Genomic DNA, 18,241 nt, shown 5'->3' on the forward strand with positions numbered 1-18,241 from the left:
TTGCCTTCTTAAAAAATACTTCTAAACTTAAGTGGGATTCATTTTAGTCCAATGCCCAAAACCCAAGTTGACCATCATTCACTTTGTGTTGCGTTCATTATCAATTGTCACATGTGTCGCCATCAAAAAAAAAAAAAAAAATTTGTCACGTGTATGTGATGCTCCTATACGCAACCAACTTCAATTACCTAACGACAAGTGCACAGAGAAATCAAAAATCAAAAATCAAAAAAACAATTGTCAAATCCTCCACACGTCACTGGAATGTAACGCCAGGTAATGGTATCACTTATCACCCACCAAAAAAAATTCAAAAAAAAAAAAAAACTCAAAAAACAAAAAAACAAAAAAAAAAAACTCAAAAATTGAAAAACGCACGGCAAGAGAGAGAGAGGAGAGAGAAAGCGAGGAGATCTGCTAGAAAGAACCAAAGGATTTTTACACAGACAGCTCTCCTTCTCTCCGATCAGATCGGACAATCCCTCCCTCCGTCCCTCCATGTTTATAGATTAGGGTTTTCGTTGTACTTTATAAAATTTCCTTTCGAATTTTTGAAAATATTCTGACCGTTACGCACCGACCGTTGATCATTCCCAATTTATTTAACTAATCGTTTCCAATTGCTTGGATTCGAGTTGTACAGCAATCTCTGGGGTTGGTTTTTGATGAAAGCTTTTTGAGAGCTGATGTGTCGGCGCTGTGCGATTAGGGTTTGTATTAGCTGAAGGAAATGTGGAGGCGATGAGAATTGCGGCTTAGAATTTAGGACTCCGCAAATGGCCTCGGCTCAGGCGCTAAAGAAACAGGAGCAATTGGAAGCTGGAAAGCGACGGGTACGTTTTTTTATTTTTATTTTATTTTGAATAGTTTAGGTACATTTTCATGTTGGGTTTATTGCTTGGTGTTGAAATTTCATCTTTGTGTCAATTGCTCTATGTATATATATTTTATATGAATCTGTGCATGAGTTTTAGTGTGCTTGTCTTTATTTGTTGAATAATGGTAATGGGCAACAAGAATTGTTGTGTGTGAATGCTTTAGAGGTTACTAATCTACACGATCCAAGACGTTATAACCCGTTGAGATCAAGATGACTTTGATTTCTGGTACTCTGTAATCGACCTTATTGAGTGAGCTTAGAAGCAAAGCTCTTTTTTTTTTTTTTTTCTTCAATTTATGCGTAATCAACTCTGGCGCTTTCTCTCTATAGCTGCTTTTGTATGCATTTCAAGCAGCTGAAGATTTTTTTTTTTAAGGAAAAAAAACCCTGAAGTATCCTTTGGTATGGTTTGTATCACTTTGCTCTCCAATGCTTAGATTCGAAAATGCCAAAATTACCTATTGATGCTTTTCAATGTAGGTGATGCTGGCACTTGAGATATCATCAAATTCTATTGAAGTTACCCAAACTAATTAACGTATCTAAGCACATGAGTGTTAGGTGTTGCAAACCAAACCCACAGGGTCTTTCATGTTTTAAGGGCATAGCATGGGGTGGTAATTAGTCTCAAAATTTTGGGGTCGGCTATGGATCCTCAACATACCACAAGGTTGGCCACATGTATTTACTCTAAATTAAATGTTGCATGTAAATTAATTTGTTAGAATGGGTTTTTTTTTTTTTATTTTAAAGTTGCCAATGAGTTTTGGTTCAAATGGCACTTCCTCCTCCCAATAAAGAATGGGTGGAGGGTGAGACGTTGGTTCAAAACTAATTGGATGCATGTGTAACTTACAATAAAAAATTACCTTTTGTTGCTTTTCATCTTTGAAATGGATTTTGAGTTTGGAACTGGAGAGACAACTATGCTATAATTTGTGTGTTAGGATTATAGTTTAATCTTGAATTCAGTAGAGATTTTAACATATTCAAACTTGTCCTTCTCTTATTTTGGTATTAACTATTCTTTATACAAACAGTCCAGTTTTGGAAGGCCATTGCTGTTGGACTAGGATTAAGTGTGCGTTTTGATGAGCTTATTTAGCATATTTTTTATTAGTGTAAAAGTACAGCTGTACCTTGAAAAAGGTGATGTTTTAAAAAGTTGCACATTCTCTTTTTTGGTGAAAATAAGCTCATCCAAACAAAGCCTAAGATTGATGTTGTTTGGTTGAAATGTTTGTTTGTTTATAATAAATGAGCATGGATTTTAATCATTGTAGGGATAGACAATGGCTTATAACAAAGTTGATATAGATATCCCTCTTGACAGCTTTTTAATGGTTTATCTTACTTACAAAAAATTAATAACCTATTATATGGAGACATGAGTAGAAAAATTAAGAGGGTCTATAGTGTTCTTTATTGGTGGTACCAGTTGTACATTTAAAGTCTTTTTTTGAGTTATTGTGTTCAATTAGGGTTAGGGTGGGTGAAGAGGTAAATTATATTGGATGGTTATTGCTGATCAAAGGCACCTAAGTGTAAGATAGAGGGACACTGCCATGTGTCGGAGATTTTTGATTGAATATTTACTTTTCTGGAATAAGATTGAATCTATTACACGAATCAATAAAAGGGATAATGGCCTGCTTCTGAAATAGAGTTGCTTACTGCATCGAGATGATAGGCATATAAAAAAATGACCATGAGCCTGGGAGACAGTGATAGGCATCATTGTGTAAGAGATGGTATTGTGATAAGAAAGAATTGATTGAGTTCTTTCAAGGAATTCACCTTGAGGACCTGAACTATATTTGAATGATATTGAAGAAAATAGGGAAATATTCATCAAGATCTAATACTTAATTTTTTTTTCATTATTATTGTTATGTTTACATTCCAGATTTTGAAATACTATTAACTTAAGATTGATGCATATGAAGAATAAGAATGCTTCAATTTTTTTGAGATTGATTCAATGTTAAGCACATTGTGAGACATATTTTGTACAATATACCTGTTTATGGATTTTTTATTTTCACAAATATCTTTAGATTATTTTCCTTTAATTTGAATCACAATCTTAAATATCAGACTTGAACTTCTTTTTTGTTTGTCAAAAGTTACATGTTCTCTTTACTTATCTTGCAGCTAGAGGAGTTCCGTAAGAAAAAAGCGGCAGAGCGAGCGAAGAAGTCTTCCACTAGCCAAACTCATGCTTCTGATGTTAGCCTCCATGAGAAACAGCCTGCAGAAACTGACCCTGTACGACTTACAGATTCCAATGGAGCTGGTACATCTGATGAACCTGGCACAATTGTTATGGGATCCTCTGCTCCAGTGACTGACATTGACAATAAAGCAATTGATTTTCCCATTAAAAATGAAAAAAATTTGTCAAATGATACATTTGCAAGTTCTCTGTATTCAATGAAAGATTATAATGCATATTCTACAGATAGTGTGCAAAAACATGCAGATAATCAAGAATTTCAGAGATACGATGCTTCAGGGTTTGCTGGATCTAGGGATGTTAGTTACAGACATGAAATGGAAGGGCCGAATAATGAGTTTGGAATATATACTGGAGTGCAAGGTAGACTTCCTTATGAGACAAATGATCAGTCTATTTTTCTACGCCCACAAGCAAGTCAAGATTTTGATAATACTGCTGCTACCCAATCTAGTTTTCATCGGATGGATGAATCCCAGTCAACAGATAATAACAGTTATTTGATGCAATCTAGAGTTACAAATCATAGTTATTCTCACGTTTCTACTGCAAAAATCTCACCTCAGAATTCTGGTGGTACTCTGCCACAAGGTAACCCCAGTGATGCCAGCATGCTGATCGGTACTCATACATCCTCATATTATGATGGTAGTTTGAATATTTGAATTTTTATTACTAGTGTTTTCATCTACTAATATGTGCATACAGTGCACACGCACAGCAACTCACCTTATATGTCTTTGGGTTTTTTTCATTGTAGACTCTATTCCACCAGCTACTAATCTAAGAGGGTCTGCTCCTGAAGCTTGGCAGCATCTGAATGGAATTGCACATGTAAATGATTCTATGATTTCCGATTACGGGGAAAGAAAACTTAGTAGCTCAGCTGGTTCTTTGCCTAGCGTAAACAATTCAGCTGTGCAAGCATGGGAAGGCACAGGTTTAAGTTCTGATTTCAGAAGCTCCTCCAATCATGTTCCACTATACTCAGTCACACCTGAAACTACTAGGAGATCTCGTCCATCTTTTCTTGATTCTCTTAATGTGCCTAGAGCTTCTTCAGGGACTCTCTTTCAACGTACCGAACCTCAGGAGTCATTTATGTCCAGTAGTTTAATTACAAACAGCACGGATGTTTTAGGATCATCTCCTTTTCAAAAGCCATTGGTAGAGACTGAAACTATGGGGCCTTATCCAATGCTGAAAACTTCTAATGGCCCTAGTGTCGAACACTCCATGAATTTTTCAGATTATTCTAGCAATGAGGGAGACTTGCTGAGACCGAATACTAATGAGAATAGAATTGATAGAAAACAAGAGTTTTATTCAGCTAAACAAAATGAAGATTTTGCTGCTTTGGAACAGGTACCCATATTTTCTATTGTTGCATTTTCATAACCTTGCGTCTGGTTTTTTTATTTTTATTTTTAATGTTTACTTTTATATTATCTGATTCAGACATTTAAAGCACTAGTGTTGACATTTTGAAGTTAATTATGCTACCTGGATTGATAAGTTCCTTAATCAATCAAATATATATTTATTGAGGGTCTCAAGATCATGTGAAGCGTTTCAAGTGATTTATGGGAAGTGGTTGCCCTTTTTATTTTGAAATCCCACGTAAATAGGTGAATTTTGCTATATATTTTATATTAACACAAACCCTTTGGGATTGTAACAACATAGATGTGCATTGGGGAGTGGGTCCACGGCCATTAGAATGAATAGCTGTTCATAATCAATATTTGAGCTGTGTAATTTAAACTTTTGATGCACTGGACCATTTTTCAATAAATTATGTTGTATTTGGGGTTTGAAACTTAATTTTATGGTCTATTTTTGGAAGTAACCAATTATCATACTTCATTACTAGAGGGATAACCACCATGTGTATTAAAAGTAATTCTAGAGGAATCCTGGAGTGCTCAATGTTTTTGGTAGAAAGGGTTGTTTGGTGGTGCTATGAGTGGTGCTAATTGGGTCGTGCTAAGATTCAATAACTTCCTATTAAAAAAAAGGATTCAATAACTTCCTACAGAATCTTTTTTTTTTCTTTTAATTTTTTTGGTGATTATTTAAATTTGAAATTGTAATTTCTAGGACCTATATGCGTCCCATGTTTATGGGGATAATCTGTAATCCTATTTCTTCTTTTAATACATTTATTACTTACTACGAGGGGAAAAAAATCTTGGGGAACCTTGTGAGTTTTACAAGCCAAAGTTTTTTTCTGAGAAGTTCACAACCCATGAGTTATGTTAAACAAAAAACTAGGAGAACTCGGCAAGTTTTACAAGCCAAAAAATTATAATTTAATGCTTCTCGTTCTAATTAATTGTCCTCTTTTCCACTCTTTCCAGAAGCTGGCTACTTATAATTACCCTAAACAGTGAAGATGAGACACCTAGGTTTGTCTTTGGACCAAATGGCAATTCTTCTCCTAAGTGTTTCATGAGACCACAGGTTCAATACCATAGTGGTTCTTGAGTTGTATTTAGCAAAAAAGGTTTGTAAAATAGAAAGTAAGAAAGATGAAACACTAAGGGGATGGTGGCTACCACTTTGCCACTTCTTTAGAGGACTTTCTTGTTGTTCAGAGAATAGATTATGAATTTTTTACTACAAAACTGGCAAAATTTTAAGGCAGAAGGTTGCCAATTTAGCTCAATTAGATCCTCCCATATAAGTGCTAGGTGGAGGGTAAGGTCTTGGGTGTGTGTGTAACTTGCCAATAAACAAAAAAAAAAAAAAAAAAAAAATCTAAGGCAGAAGGTTCTGAATAATCATTCAACTTGATTATTATCCATGGGTATCAGCCCTGAGCACATTATAGTGATTTGGAGAGTTTTTCCTGTGAGAGGGTGGTTAAATACGTGATATACTGCCATTTTCTGATTACAAACATCAGCTTGCTGGAAACTGAAAGTTAAGTATGCACCCAAGGCTCTTTAAACTCTTGATTAAAACCTTTGAGATGAATATTTCATCGTAATACTCTTTATGTTTAAAATAATGCTTAATTTTTTTTGCCTGCTATTTATGTTGATAATCTAAACTTTGTATGTATCAAATGATCCAGTGATGTCACCTTGCAAGCTTGTTGCCTTGTTATAATTAGTTTTGTGACATGCTTTTTCATGCTATTCAGCATATTGAAGATTTGACACAAGAGAAATTCTCTTTGCAACGAGCTCTCGAGGCTTCACGAGCTCTAGCAGAGTCCTTAGCTGCTGAAAATTCCTCCATGACAGATAGTTACAATCAACAGGTTGGCTTTTGAATTTATGATTATTGTGGAATTATGCCATGCTTGTTAAATTTGTATGTGACAGCATCATCTCTGCTATCATTGCTAATCTCTGTTCTATGTTCTGTTCTCTCTTTTGCATTCATATCATAAACACAAGATATATGTGTTATTTGATTTGGATAATGATACTCCCTGATGGGAAGATGAAACTCATTATTTATTTTTTTATTAATTGATGTGGCACATTGTGGTTTTAGATTTTCAAAGTTTCTACTTATTTCAAAAAAAGATTTTCAAAGTTTCTTTTCATTTCAGAATTGTGTTAAAAAAATTTCCTGTCTCTTTTTAGGTAAATAACAGAGGCGTTTGCAGAAAATGCATGTGCAGCAACTTACGTGAAAGTGCAAAATCATATTTACAATGCATGTGTGATAGTACATACTCATTACTTTTAGGCTGTTTTTTGACATCAATGCTCTTTCTTTCTCTTGGAAGAGTATATGGACTATGGAGAATTAAGGCTCCAAAGAGGGTGTCGTTCTTTTCTCTTACAATTGATGACGTAGTCAAGAGGGGTTTCTCATTAGTTGGCTAGCATTAGTGTAGCAGGGAAATGGTGAACTATCTATTGCTGCATTGTGATGTTTCTAAGTTTTTGTGGAGTGAAGTTTTTAAGATGTTTGAGATTCAGTGGGTGATGCCATCAACCATAGCAACTCTATTATTTGGTTTGGGAAACATTCCTTGGATACATGGAATCTTGTGTTGGCATGCTTGATGTGGAAGGAATGGAATAGTCTTACGTTTGAGGATAATGAGAGATCTCTTGATCAATTGCAATTTTTGTTGATCTGCACATTGTTTGATTAGTTTTGGGCTTGGGGTTTTATGCATTGTACTTCCATCTTTGAGTTCCAAAACTCTTTTAGATCCTCTGTTTGATTTTTTTGTAAATTTTTAAGATACTTTGTGTTCATCATTGTGAACATGAAGTCTTCAATAAAACTTCATTACGTATATATTAACAAAGTGCGATAGTACATATTCCATGTTTGATGTATATATTAGGCAGAGATTAAAAAAATATCCTCAAAGAAAGAAGTTTAGCTCTGTAATATCATTGTAATAGAAATTTAGTGACGTAACAGCATTATAATATATCCAATATGATGATACTGCTGATAGCAAAGTAGTTGCTGACAAAAAACTTTGCCAGTTGGTAGTAAGCTTGTTTAATTAGTTGACTACCTATTCATTTAATGGGGGGGGGGGGGGGTTGGCATCAAGGTCCTGTCTGACTATCTATAATACTTCCATGTGATCCTGGCTGATCCATATTTTTGATTGAAAATTATTATTCTCCAAAGTTTCTGACAGGCCCTGGATTTCAGATATAGTACCAAATTTTAATTCTAATCCATCTGTTTCTCCATTTATATTCTATTCAGAGAGGTGTCGTCAACCAACTCAAATCTGACATGGAAAATTTACAGGAGGAAATTAAGGCCCAACTGGTTAGTATCAATTTCTCAGTAATTTGCTGCCTGTTACTTCTAGTTGTTCAGCTGCTTACTCAAATCTGACATGGAACAGCTATTTGATTGCATTATTATTGGATACAAGCTTTCTTGTTTCCTGCTTTTTGATGTTTGTGAGGCTACTGTGCTTTCAAATTGTTTAAAACCTGTTCAATTATCTTTATAGTTCATCTGCCTTGTGCGTTTGTTGCTATGTGTAACCTTTGACCTTTGATGTCAGCAGGTGGAACTTGATTCGGTCAAAATTGAATATGCAAATGCGCAACTAGAATGCAATGCCGCGGATGAACGTGCCAAGTTACTGGCCTCTGAAGTTATTGGTTTAGAGGAGAAGGTATTAAAATTTATTGGTATGTTTAGGTTTTTGCTATTGCTTTTCATGAAGAAAATGTCATTCCATGCAGTATTTATACAACAACAACCAAGCTTTAGTCCTAAAATTTTTGGGTCAGCCATGGATCTTCAATAGATTAGTCAGAGTCAGCCACATGTTTTCTTTTTCGCCATTCTATTCTATCCGAAGTCATATTCACTATTACTTCCTTAATTGACATGTTCTTTTTTACTACTTCTACTAATGTTATTTTTGGTCTTCCTTTCCTTTTTATTTTATCAAATTGAAACTCTTTCTTTCTAGTGCATTAATCGCTCTCCTCTGAACATGACCAAACCATCTCAAACGACTCTCTCTTATCTTTTCATCAATAGGAGATACTATTGAAGAAAATTTTCTCATTTTGAATCCCATCTTTTTGTGTATTTCCACTTATCCATCTTAACATTCTCATTTTAGTTACATTTATTTTATGAATATGTTGATTCTTAATAGCTCAACAGTCAATACCATAGAGCATAGTTGGTCTTATCAGTCTTATAAAATTTTCCCTTCAACTTAGTAGAATAATGGGTATTCTACAATTGCACAAACCTTTTGTTGCGCTTCTCAACTTCATCCACCCTCTCCACTTCAACCACCCTGCATTTATCCTAGGATTCACATCCTTTTCAATTTCTCCATACTTATGAATTATTAATCCAAGCTATTGAAAAATCTCGCTCTTCAGGATCTCTTCACTATCCAGTGTTACAGTCCCTTCATCTCTATTTCTAATTTTGCTAAACTTACATTTCAAGTATCCTGTTTAGTCCTACTTAATTGAGAGTCTTTAGATTTTAAAGTGTCCTGCCAAATTTCTAACTTGAGACTAACTCCACTTCTAGTTTCATACTTTCATTCACCAAAACCATGTCATCTGCAAAAACCAAGGGACTTCCTCTTGAATCGATTTAGTGAGCTTATCCATCATTAGTCCAAAAAGGTATGGAATTAATGATAATCCTTGATACAGACCTACAGTGATAGGAAACTCACTTGTGATGCATCCACTTTTCTCACACTAGCCATTCCTATCTTTAATCAATTTTATTTACTTTAGAGGAACTCTTTTCTTTTCCAAAACCCACCGCATAACATCTCTAGGGACCCTATTATATGTTTTTTCTAGGTCAATAAAAGCTATATGAATATCTTTATAGTCCTCTCTATATTCTTTCATTAGACGTCTTAAGTAAGAAACTTAAGACGTCAGCATAAAACCATGGGTCAGCATAAAACCATGGTATATCGTCCTGGCATAAAACCAAATTGATTCTTTGATATTGGTGTTTCATGTCTTAACCTTTTTTTTTGACAAGTAATAAGATATGTTGATAAAAAAGGAACACCCTAGTGCACCGGAAGTGAACAAGGGAAAGGAAATCAAATACAAAAATTGCAAGAGTCTAGGAAAACAATAAAAGAAGGGAAAGATTTATTTTGCAAAGCAAACAACCAATCCCTTAAAGTTCTAAAAAAGAGAAGCTTGAGGTCTGGAATAGATCTCTCAGAATCTTCAAAACATCTACTATTCCTCTCCCTCCAAAGGCACCACAATATCCTTCTTGTTCTTGTAAATAGGTATGAAAGTATTTCTTAGAGCTTCTGCCATATTTCATTAAAATCATTCTCTATTTAATTTATATAGGCACTCAGACTAAGATCTAGTGAGCTAAAGCTGGGGAGGCAATTGGAGAACACACAAGCAGAAATATCTTCATATAAGTATGCTTTACTTTTAATTTTCCTGTAGACAAATTACTGCGATATGCATTTCAGCATCACATATATTTGTGAATATTGCATGGTCTCTGTTTATATTGGCTTTCTCATATATGGACACTGTTATCCAAACCCATGGAAATGTTGGTATAATATTTATTAAATATACATAAAATTCTGGGAATAATGAATTTAGAAATTAATTCTAATTCTGTGATGCTCATGAATAATAACAAATTAGTGAGATATAAGAAAAAAAGTGTGCTAGTTTATGAATTGTTGGGATTCTTAAAAAGAAGTTTTATGAAATCCGGTATAGAGTTGTTGGGATGTGCTCTTATTGTGATCGGAGGCAATTGGAGATAGTTTTATTTGGTTGTGTATGTGGAAGGCCATTACCTTGGTGTCTACAGGGAGGGCTGTTGCTAATGGTGTCTATTTTAATATTTTAAATATGTATTACACTCTTATTTAGCTCTTACTGCAAGTTGCTTTTGGGACTTAAAACTGATGCTAGTTATAAAACACACTATCACAAGGTCTTTCTTTTTAGTTAGGGGTAAATCTCCAATTTTTCTTTTTATATTTTTAGGTAAATAGGGGGGGGAGGGCTCTTGGTGGGGGTTCGAACCCTAGTGCCCAGGGACCACAAGAGGTGCTGGAACCACTGGGGTATCCCTTGAACCCTTAGTTGGGGGTAAATCATAGATTTATTTCAATTGAAATGTTGAAGTGGACCTCTCTTTCTCCTAATGCTTTGGGAACTTTTTTTCCTCTTCATGTGTGGTAAGAAATTTGATGGGTTTCCAGAAATAACGATTATACTGAATAATTTTGCAGAAAGAAAATGACTAGCTTAGAGAAAGATCGCCAGGATTTGCAGTCAACTATTGATGCTCTTCAAGAAGGTGTGAATGTGTTTGTGTTTTTCTGTGCAGATTCTTATTATTTATCTTTTGATTTTAATATGTAGTTTATTTTATCAGAAAGGTGGGTAGAGTGGCCTTCATTCCTATATGGCTTCATTTGTTTCAGCATAAAACGTTTTCTTTGGCAGAGAATATTTTCATGAAAAGTGATCTGTTTTCCGTTCTTTGATTGTTACGCTGAAAATAATTTTCTAGTATTTGGTTGCATTGAAAATTTCCATATGTATGAAGTGGACTATTTAAAGGGAACAAAATCAGTGTACATATGAAGATGCGGAGTGTACGGGAGTCTGTTGTTAGAAATTTTTTTAGCTCTTTATTTGATTGGTCTCATGGATGGGGCTTTGCACATTGTGATTCTATTGCAACGTTTTCAGACTTGTATTTTCATACATAATCTTTTGTAATTTTTTTGGCTCCTTCATGTCCTTTGCTCATGAAGTAGTCTTTTCTCAATAAAATTTTCTTTTTTTCTTATCAAAAATAAAAAATAAAAAATCCATGTCAAAACCAACAAAAATTCACAAAAAGTCTGGAGGCAGTAGTGGTTTTGGCAGCGATGGTGGTGATGGCAGAGGGGAGGAGACAGGTGATGGTGGCAAAAGGGGTGTGGGCTTGGTAGGGAAAATGGTTTACACTTTCAAAAAGCGTAAACCATTTTCTGTTTAAGGGTGGTGTGATTTTCTGTTGATGATATAGTTTTTTTTTTGTTGACTAGCAGGTTTCATCAAATATCTGAAAACATGGAAATCACTTTTTGGAAAATTTAGGCCATGTTTGGTTCACTACTCACTCAAAACTCTAACTGATATCTCATATCCTCATTTCATATTTTTCTCTAAACTCACTCCCATTGTGTTTGGCTCAAAACTTGGCTTTCATTTCCAACATCTTTAACTCAAAATGGTGGAGCCCACTAGTTTGATTGGTTCAGAACAGCTATAGTCCTCTTGCCTTAAGAACCCGTATGAACTTCTCTCTCCCACACTCCTCTTCCATTTCTCTCTCTTACACTTTTCAGAAGAAAGAAGAAACGAGGGAAGAAGCTCAAAACCCACAGACCTCAAATAGCAAACAAACCCAAATGAACTGAAGGAGGAAGCCATTGAAACCCACAATAGCTCATCGAATCTTCTGTCCCAAACCCAAAGATCTGCAGCCTCTCTCTCTCCCTAGACTGGCAGCCCTTTTTCTCTCCCCTGTAGTGTGGATTTCCTCAAGTGGGTACTCTCTTCCTTCCCTCTCTCACGCTCTCTCTTGTTTAAGGGGTTGGTGGGTTTCTTACTTCTGGGTCTTATGTGTGTTGGGGGAAGAAATTTGTGGATTTATGAGTGGATGAGCATGGTTGTGGGTTTGATCAATACGCATGTTTATGGGTTTGATCAATGCACATGTTTATGGGTTTTCTCTGATCTGTAATATTGGGGTGAATTCAATAAACAAAAAAGAGAACACCATGAAAACATGAGTATTTTATATGCAAATATGTAAGCACTTCAAGGTTCATAACTTGGTCAAGACATCTGCACGTCCATACCCTTTTTGAATGTCACTTAGTGTAAGGATATAAATAATAGTGCTAATACGCATCTCACTGCAAAGAAACTGGCGTGCTAGTAATTACTGTATAAAGGAGGTTGACTTGAATTTTGAACTCATATCAGGTAAAAGAGAATAGAAAGGGTCATGTTTTAGGTGAAGAATATGAAGAAATGAGATAGGTTTGATGTTTTATAGAGGCAGTGTGTTAGTACAAGTTAAGTGCTGCATCTGCTGCCCAAAGAGCCGTTGGTGCTCATTTATTTCACCTGGCATGATGGAGACGACAATGGAGTGGGTCCCATTGGTGTTGAGTAATTACAAAAATGCCACTTAACTTTCCTAAAATTTGAAGACTCCCAAAAGTTGCTCTCATATCTCATTACTCATTACTCATTTTCATTTTTTGAGTAATGAGTTATTAGAATTGAGAACAAAAATCAAACCAAACAATAACCCAAGTGGTGGGGCCCACAAAATTTGAGTGATGAGTGATGAAAACATAGCAAACCAAACGTGGCCTTATTACACATGGAACAAACAAAACCTAGAATAATTTGCTTTTGTGCTCTTCTTTTTTGGGGGAATGAGGGGGCTGGGGGGAGGGAGGGGGTGTTGGGGATGATAAGGAAGCAATTGGATCATTTCAGTAATCTACAATCTTTGTGTCTGAACTCCCATTTAACTGTTACTACTTTTTTTTTTTTTTTTGATGATTCGATAGTGACAATGGCTTATGGCAAATTTAGCTTTTACTACTAAAACCCAATTAAGAATTTGTGCTTTAGCTTGTTTGTAAATTATGGAACATCTGAAACTTTTCTTCAATTATTGTATCATTTCTTGCTCTGCCGACTGTCTTGAAATCCAAGGAGCAGAAATTCCAGTTTTTTTTTTTAGTATTATTTTTATATGGTCCAAAAGCTTAGTAGTGCAGGTTTCTGATTTTTGATTTATCAAACTTCCAGAACTCTCATAACTGAAACATGACTAAATTGTTCAAGTTTTTGTTATTTTGTCTTTGAAAATTGGTGGTGAGATAAATTGACTTTGTCACATATTACGTATGTGGATATCAAATATGCTTCCAATGTTTGACTCTAATTTGTTTCTCTGACACAGAGAAAAAGCTGTTGCAGTCTAAGCTGCGGAAAGCTTCCACAAGTGCAAAGTCTATTGATATTAGCAACAGTCCTCTTATCAAGAGAGATATGTCTACCTCTACAGAAGACTTAGGTAAGATCAATTTGTGGCAGCTTTAAAAAAATTTCAATAATGGTCTTAATAAAAAATATGGTGGCCAATGAGCCACTAGCTCAAAGGCTTTTCCTCACATAATAATGTGATGAAGGGTGAGATCAAGTTTAAGACCCATTGGGTGCGTAACTTACCAATAAACTATATCAGGCCTAGTTGCCATCCCATTCTGGTTCCCGTAAGGTCAGGTTACAAATCAAGAATTGTTCTTAATGGTTACAGTTAAAGTTGTTTATAATTTGTGTAGATGCCAACTAATTACTTTTTCCTCACTGACAAATTTTTGATGTCAGAAAATTATGTAATTATACTAGTGATTATGGGGTACTGTTCTAGATTGGTTCTTAAAATACCGTTCATTTTAAATGATATTTAGTTTTCTCTTTTTGGGCGTTCCTACATTAATTTAATTTAATTATATTACAGATGCTTCCATCCATGAAACGCATGAAGCTGCATCTTCTCTTGAAAGTGAGGCCTCCAATATTTCATTGCTGCCTGATAATGGGCAGTCAACTCTTGAATTTTCATCTGTGAATATTCCTTCTGATCAGATGAGAATGATTCAAAATATCAATGCACTAATTTCTGAGGTATTATCCAACCCTCATTTTTGGAGATGGTCAATTTCTTGCTAGTTATTTGTGATTGTTTTTGAGATCCAGTTCTTTCATTGGATTTTGTCAATCTTTTTTTAATAATCTGTTTAGACCTAACAAGAGCATGGGATTTTCTTGCTGCAGGTAGCATTGGAGAAAGAGGAATTGATGCAAGCTTTGACATCCGAGTCATCTCATTGTTCCAAGCTGAAGGTAAATAAATTTTTAATCTTAATTGGATTTATATATTGCTGTTTGCTAGGTATTGAGTGTTATTTTGGTGTCTTCAGATAGAAGTTTCAGAATGTTCTGGATTGTAGTCATATTGTTGGATACTTGGTAAAACAACTGCAGTGTATCTGGATTAAATCTCTAAACTTATTTTGAAACTCCCACCCCCCCCCGAAGCTATTTAACTTATTTTGAAACAAATAATGTAAATCACGGTTCATGCGTATAACACTCGTAAGTCTCAAAGTCAAATCAATAATCTATCGAAGTCCAATAAACATTAGTTGCTTGGTTATATAAATAGAACATGATGGGGAAAAGGGGGGGGGGGGGGGGGGGGTGGGGTAAGGTTTGTTAACATGGCGAATTTTCAAGAAGAAAGGATGTGGGGGAGCACATCAATTCATTACGCATACATGTAACACATTACATAATATGTGCCACTGTGCTTGTACGTGTCTGTCTAATCCTTTGATGACTGTACCCCACTTTCTTTTCAAACTTTATAAAACCCCTTACTGTCTTATCCCTTTTATCGGAATCATACACACACATCTCTCTCTCTCTCTCTCTCTCTCTCTCTCTCTCTCTCTCTGTGTATATATATATATATATATATACACATATATCTAAATAATAATTCAACTTATTTAAACATTTTCTGTCATTGGCTTGGTATTGGCTAAGCTTATCCTTTTTTGTCATCCATATCATCGACGCTTTTGTTCTCAGTTAGAATCAAGGGTCATTACCAAGTTCTGGTCACACCTAAATTAGGCCCCAGATGGGGTGCGGTTTCAAAGCCTGAGTCTTTATTTTCAATTAAAGTGAATGCAATAATTTCATAATTAATCTGTTACCTGATTACGGATTGCTGTGGCACGCTAAAAGTAGTGGTTTTTTTTTTTTGGGGTGGGGGGGGGGGGAGAGTTGTTGGCTAATACTCGTTTAATATATCAAATTGCTATTTTGCCAAATAATTCATATCCTTCAAGGTTTCAAGTCATTATTTTCAAAACAACTTTTAAAATGGCATAATTTATGTTTTTAAAGTTTTCTGGTAGAAAATGTGTTTAAAGTTATATTATTGAATAAGTATTCAGTTAGTTTTTCATACCTATACCTAAAATCAATGTCTTGTTTAGGTATTAACTGAATATTGTGTATTGAAAACTTATCATTTCTGTTTTTCATGAATGAAGGAGTTGAACAAGGAGTTGTCCCATAAACTTGAAGCTCAAACTCAAAGACTAGAGCTTTTGACTGCTCAAAGTATGGCCAATGAGAATATTCCTACTAGACAACCTGATTCTCGTATCATGCATGAGAACACACCATATGCAGATGAGGGTGATGAGGTACCTCTCTCTCTCTATAATTTGATTTGTACCCTGTTGGCTGGTTAAGTTTGTGTGTGTGTGCACCTATGATTATTTATTTATTTCTATTCTTGGGCCTCTATTATCCATATTTGAGAGCTTGCTAACTTCCTCTTAATATTACAAGAGCATTGTTACAAATAAGAGGAATATAAAATAATTTGGCATTGCAGTAACTTTTTATATGTTATTGAACAGTTCCCTGGCATTTTAATTGGAAGCTAAAATCTCATGTTTCTCCTTATTTATTTATTTATTTTTTCTTTTAATTTTTTTTTTTTTTGATCTTTTAGGTGGTGGAAAGGGTCTTAGGATGGATCATGAAGCTCTTTCCTGGAGGGCCATCAAGACGAAGAACCAGCAAGCTTCTTTAATATGCAAGTCCGAATAGCTGTTGGTAAAGTCCTTTCAGCTCTGTTTTTGTCATCCCTCACCCGCCCACCAGCCATTGTTTTTGGTTATACATCAGAGGTAGTAGTCTGTATATTTGAGTCAATATAAAGCCATTCTTTATAAAAGGAAATGAGGTATGTTTTGAGAGGCCTTCCATTAATTGGTAAATTCAATTGTCAATTGTTTGACTGATGACAATAAATAATGTCCCTTGTTGCTATCATTGCTTTATGTTTCTATCAAAGGTTACTGGGACATTTGTTGGATATGAAATTAAAGAAAGATGTTGGTACAGACAAATATGAGAGGTTGTAATGTGCATCGGTGGTTTTTCAGTTTATTACTGGCCATATCTATTGTATTTGAGATCAACAATTTGGGGCTTAAGCCTGAGAAATGAAACAAATATGATTTTGGCATTTCAAGAATTGTTCTGCTTATGGTGCATTTACCCACATGCTTTAGGGATAACTTCTTTCATGTCATTTTTGTAGACATGTTACCCTTGGCAACTTGATGGACATTTGAGTGATGTGATTATACAATAATGACAGGCGGTTTTTTGAGTCGGTTACACTCCTCTTTTCTTCCCGTCCCCCCTTAGATTAATAATTTTTTCCCCTTACATCTGGCACAAGATTTTAAAAGAAAGGAAAATGAAATAAACATTACTCTAGACATGTAAAACATTGAGGCAGAGGCTCTAAAAGAGTTGAAATTAGCTGAAATTGGTTAGATAAATGTTGGGGACTTTGGGGTAGCATTTGGAAAGCTGGATGGAGCAGAAAGCTAGTTGCAGGAGAGGTGAAAACTGAAAAGGGTAGGACTTGTTTAAGACAGTGGGTTTCAGTTCCTGTACTTGGTAGTAGGGAAGCACCCCAAACGTTCTTATAACTGGTTTGCTCTATTCCACAATAAAGTATTTTTGGGCTAGAGGAAATTTTTCAATCAAGAAGTATTGTTAGGTCTTCTCAGAAGTACAGGCTGCAGAAAGGGGATTCTATCTAGTTATGGAATGATGATGGGCATCCTCCAGGTCAGGTATAAATATGAGCATAGTCTTTCTGGTTCAGCAAAGCTTAATGCTAGCCAAAGTTTCCAACAATTTTTGAATTTCCTTCCATTTTGGCCAGAGTATTCTGTTTTGTTATATAAACAGGTGCACTTAAAGACTAAACCATCTATCATCTATTCCGTCTTGGCTAAATTTTTTTTTTTTTTTTTTTTGGGTTAAAAGGAAGCTTCCTTAACAAAACTAACCGGCCTCAAAAACAGAGGGAACAAAGCGATTGTACAACATTCCAGCCGAATCAAGGCTGAGCAGGAGAGTTACATCAGAAGGGGGGGCAAGAAAAATGATAAAATCTTGACTAAGGAGAGCACCTCGTCTAGCAAGGGTGTCGGCACATTTATTCGCCTCTCTATAACAATGTCTAATCCTAACTTGAGGAATATCTTTCAAAAGCTTCCTACAATCAGCCACCAAAACATCAATACCATTAGGATGATCTAGTTCCTTCTTCATAAGATCCACAACCAATTTTGAGTCAAGCTCAATTTCAACCGCTGGAAGTTTAAGAGTAATACACAAGCGAATGCCATCACGAAGGGACCAAAGTTCTGCAGCAACACTTGTTGTAGACCTGATAGCTCGTGCAAATCCTTTGACCCATTCTCCCTTATCATTCCGAATTATACCACCTCCGCCAGCCAAACCGGGATTCCCCAATGAAGATCCATCTGTTTTCAACTTGAACCAGCTAAGAGGAGGAAGGTGCCAACGAACCTGAATTTTTGTTTTAGCTCTAATCAGCTTCCCATTAATTCCTAGGTGAAGAAATTCAGCTGCTTTGGCTACTGCTTCAGTTTTGGAATCTTTTTGGAGACGAGCTCTTCCAAAGACAGTGTTGTT

The 18,241-nt window shown here is 35.4% G+C and overlaps 1 protein-coding gene across 4 annotated transcripts; it reads left to right on the forward strand.

Annotated features, from left to right (window-relative positions):
* The first annotated feature begins 330 nt into the window (after window positions 1–330).
* On the forward strand, window positions 331–16,748 carry LOC126688496 (protein BLISTER). 4 transcript variants are annotated; one of them, XM_050383203.1, is made up of 13 exons: window positions 331–833; window positions 3,035–3,737; window positions 3,877–4,481; window positions 6,265–6,384; window positions 7,815–7,880; window positions 8,125–8,238; window positions 9,929–10,005; window positions 10,843–10,910; window positions 13,593–13,706; window positions 14,154–14,320; window positions 14,471–14,539; window positions 15,760–15,915; window positions 16,230–16,748. In XM_050383203.1, the coding sequence occupies exons 1-13, from the start codon at window positions 777–779 to the stop codon at window positions 16,308–16,310; spliced, it is 2,397 nt and encodes a 798-aa protein (XP_050239160.1). In that variant the 5' UTR covers window positions 331–776; the 3' UTR covers window positions 16,311–16,748. The 4 variants fall into 4 exon arrangements, with proteins under 4 accessions (XP_050239160.1, XP_050239161.1, XP_050239158.1 ...); XM_050383204.1 differs by having other exon boundaries at window positions 3,035–3,707; XM_050383201.1 differs by having other exon boundaries at window positions 332–833; window positions 3,035–3,764.
* The last annotated feature ends 1,493 nt before the right edge of the window (window positions 16,749–18,241 follow it).

This window comes from Quercus robur, chromosome 6 (genome assembly GCF_932294415.1).
Source record: "Quercus robur chromosome 6, dhQueRobu3.1, whole genome shotgun sequence".
Taxonomy (NCBI): Eukaryota; Viridiplantae; Streptophyta; class Magnoliopsida; order Fagales; family Fagaceae; genus Quercus; species Quercus robur.

What these genes read in the sequence shown, in the direction of transcription:
- LOC126688496 (XM_050383201.1), top strand. Translation starts at nt 777, where the DNA reads ATGGCCTCGGCTCAGGCGCTAAAGAAACAGGAGCAATTGGAAGCTGGA. An exon ending in TGGAAGCTGGAAAGCGACGG is followed by an intron (nt 834 to 3,034) that starts GTACGTTTTTTT and finishes CTTATCTTGCAG; the next exon opens with CTAGAGGAGTTCCGTAAGAA. An exon ending in TTATTGGTTTAGAGGAGAAG is followed by an intron (nt 8,239 to 9,928) that starts GTATTAAAATTT and finishes TAATTTATATAG; the next exon opens with GCACTCAGACTAAGATCTAG.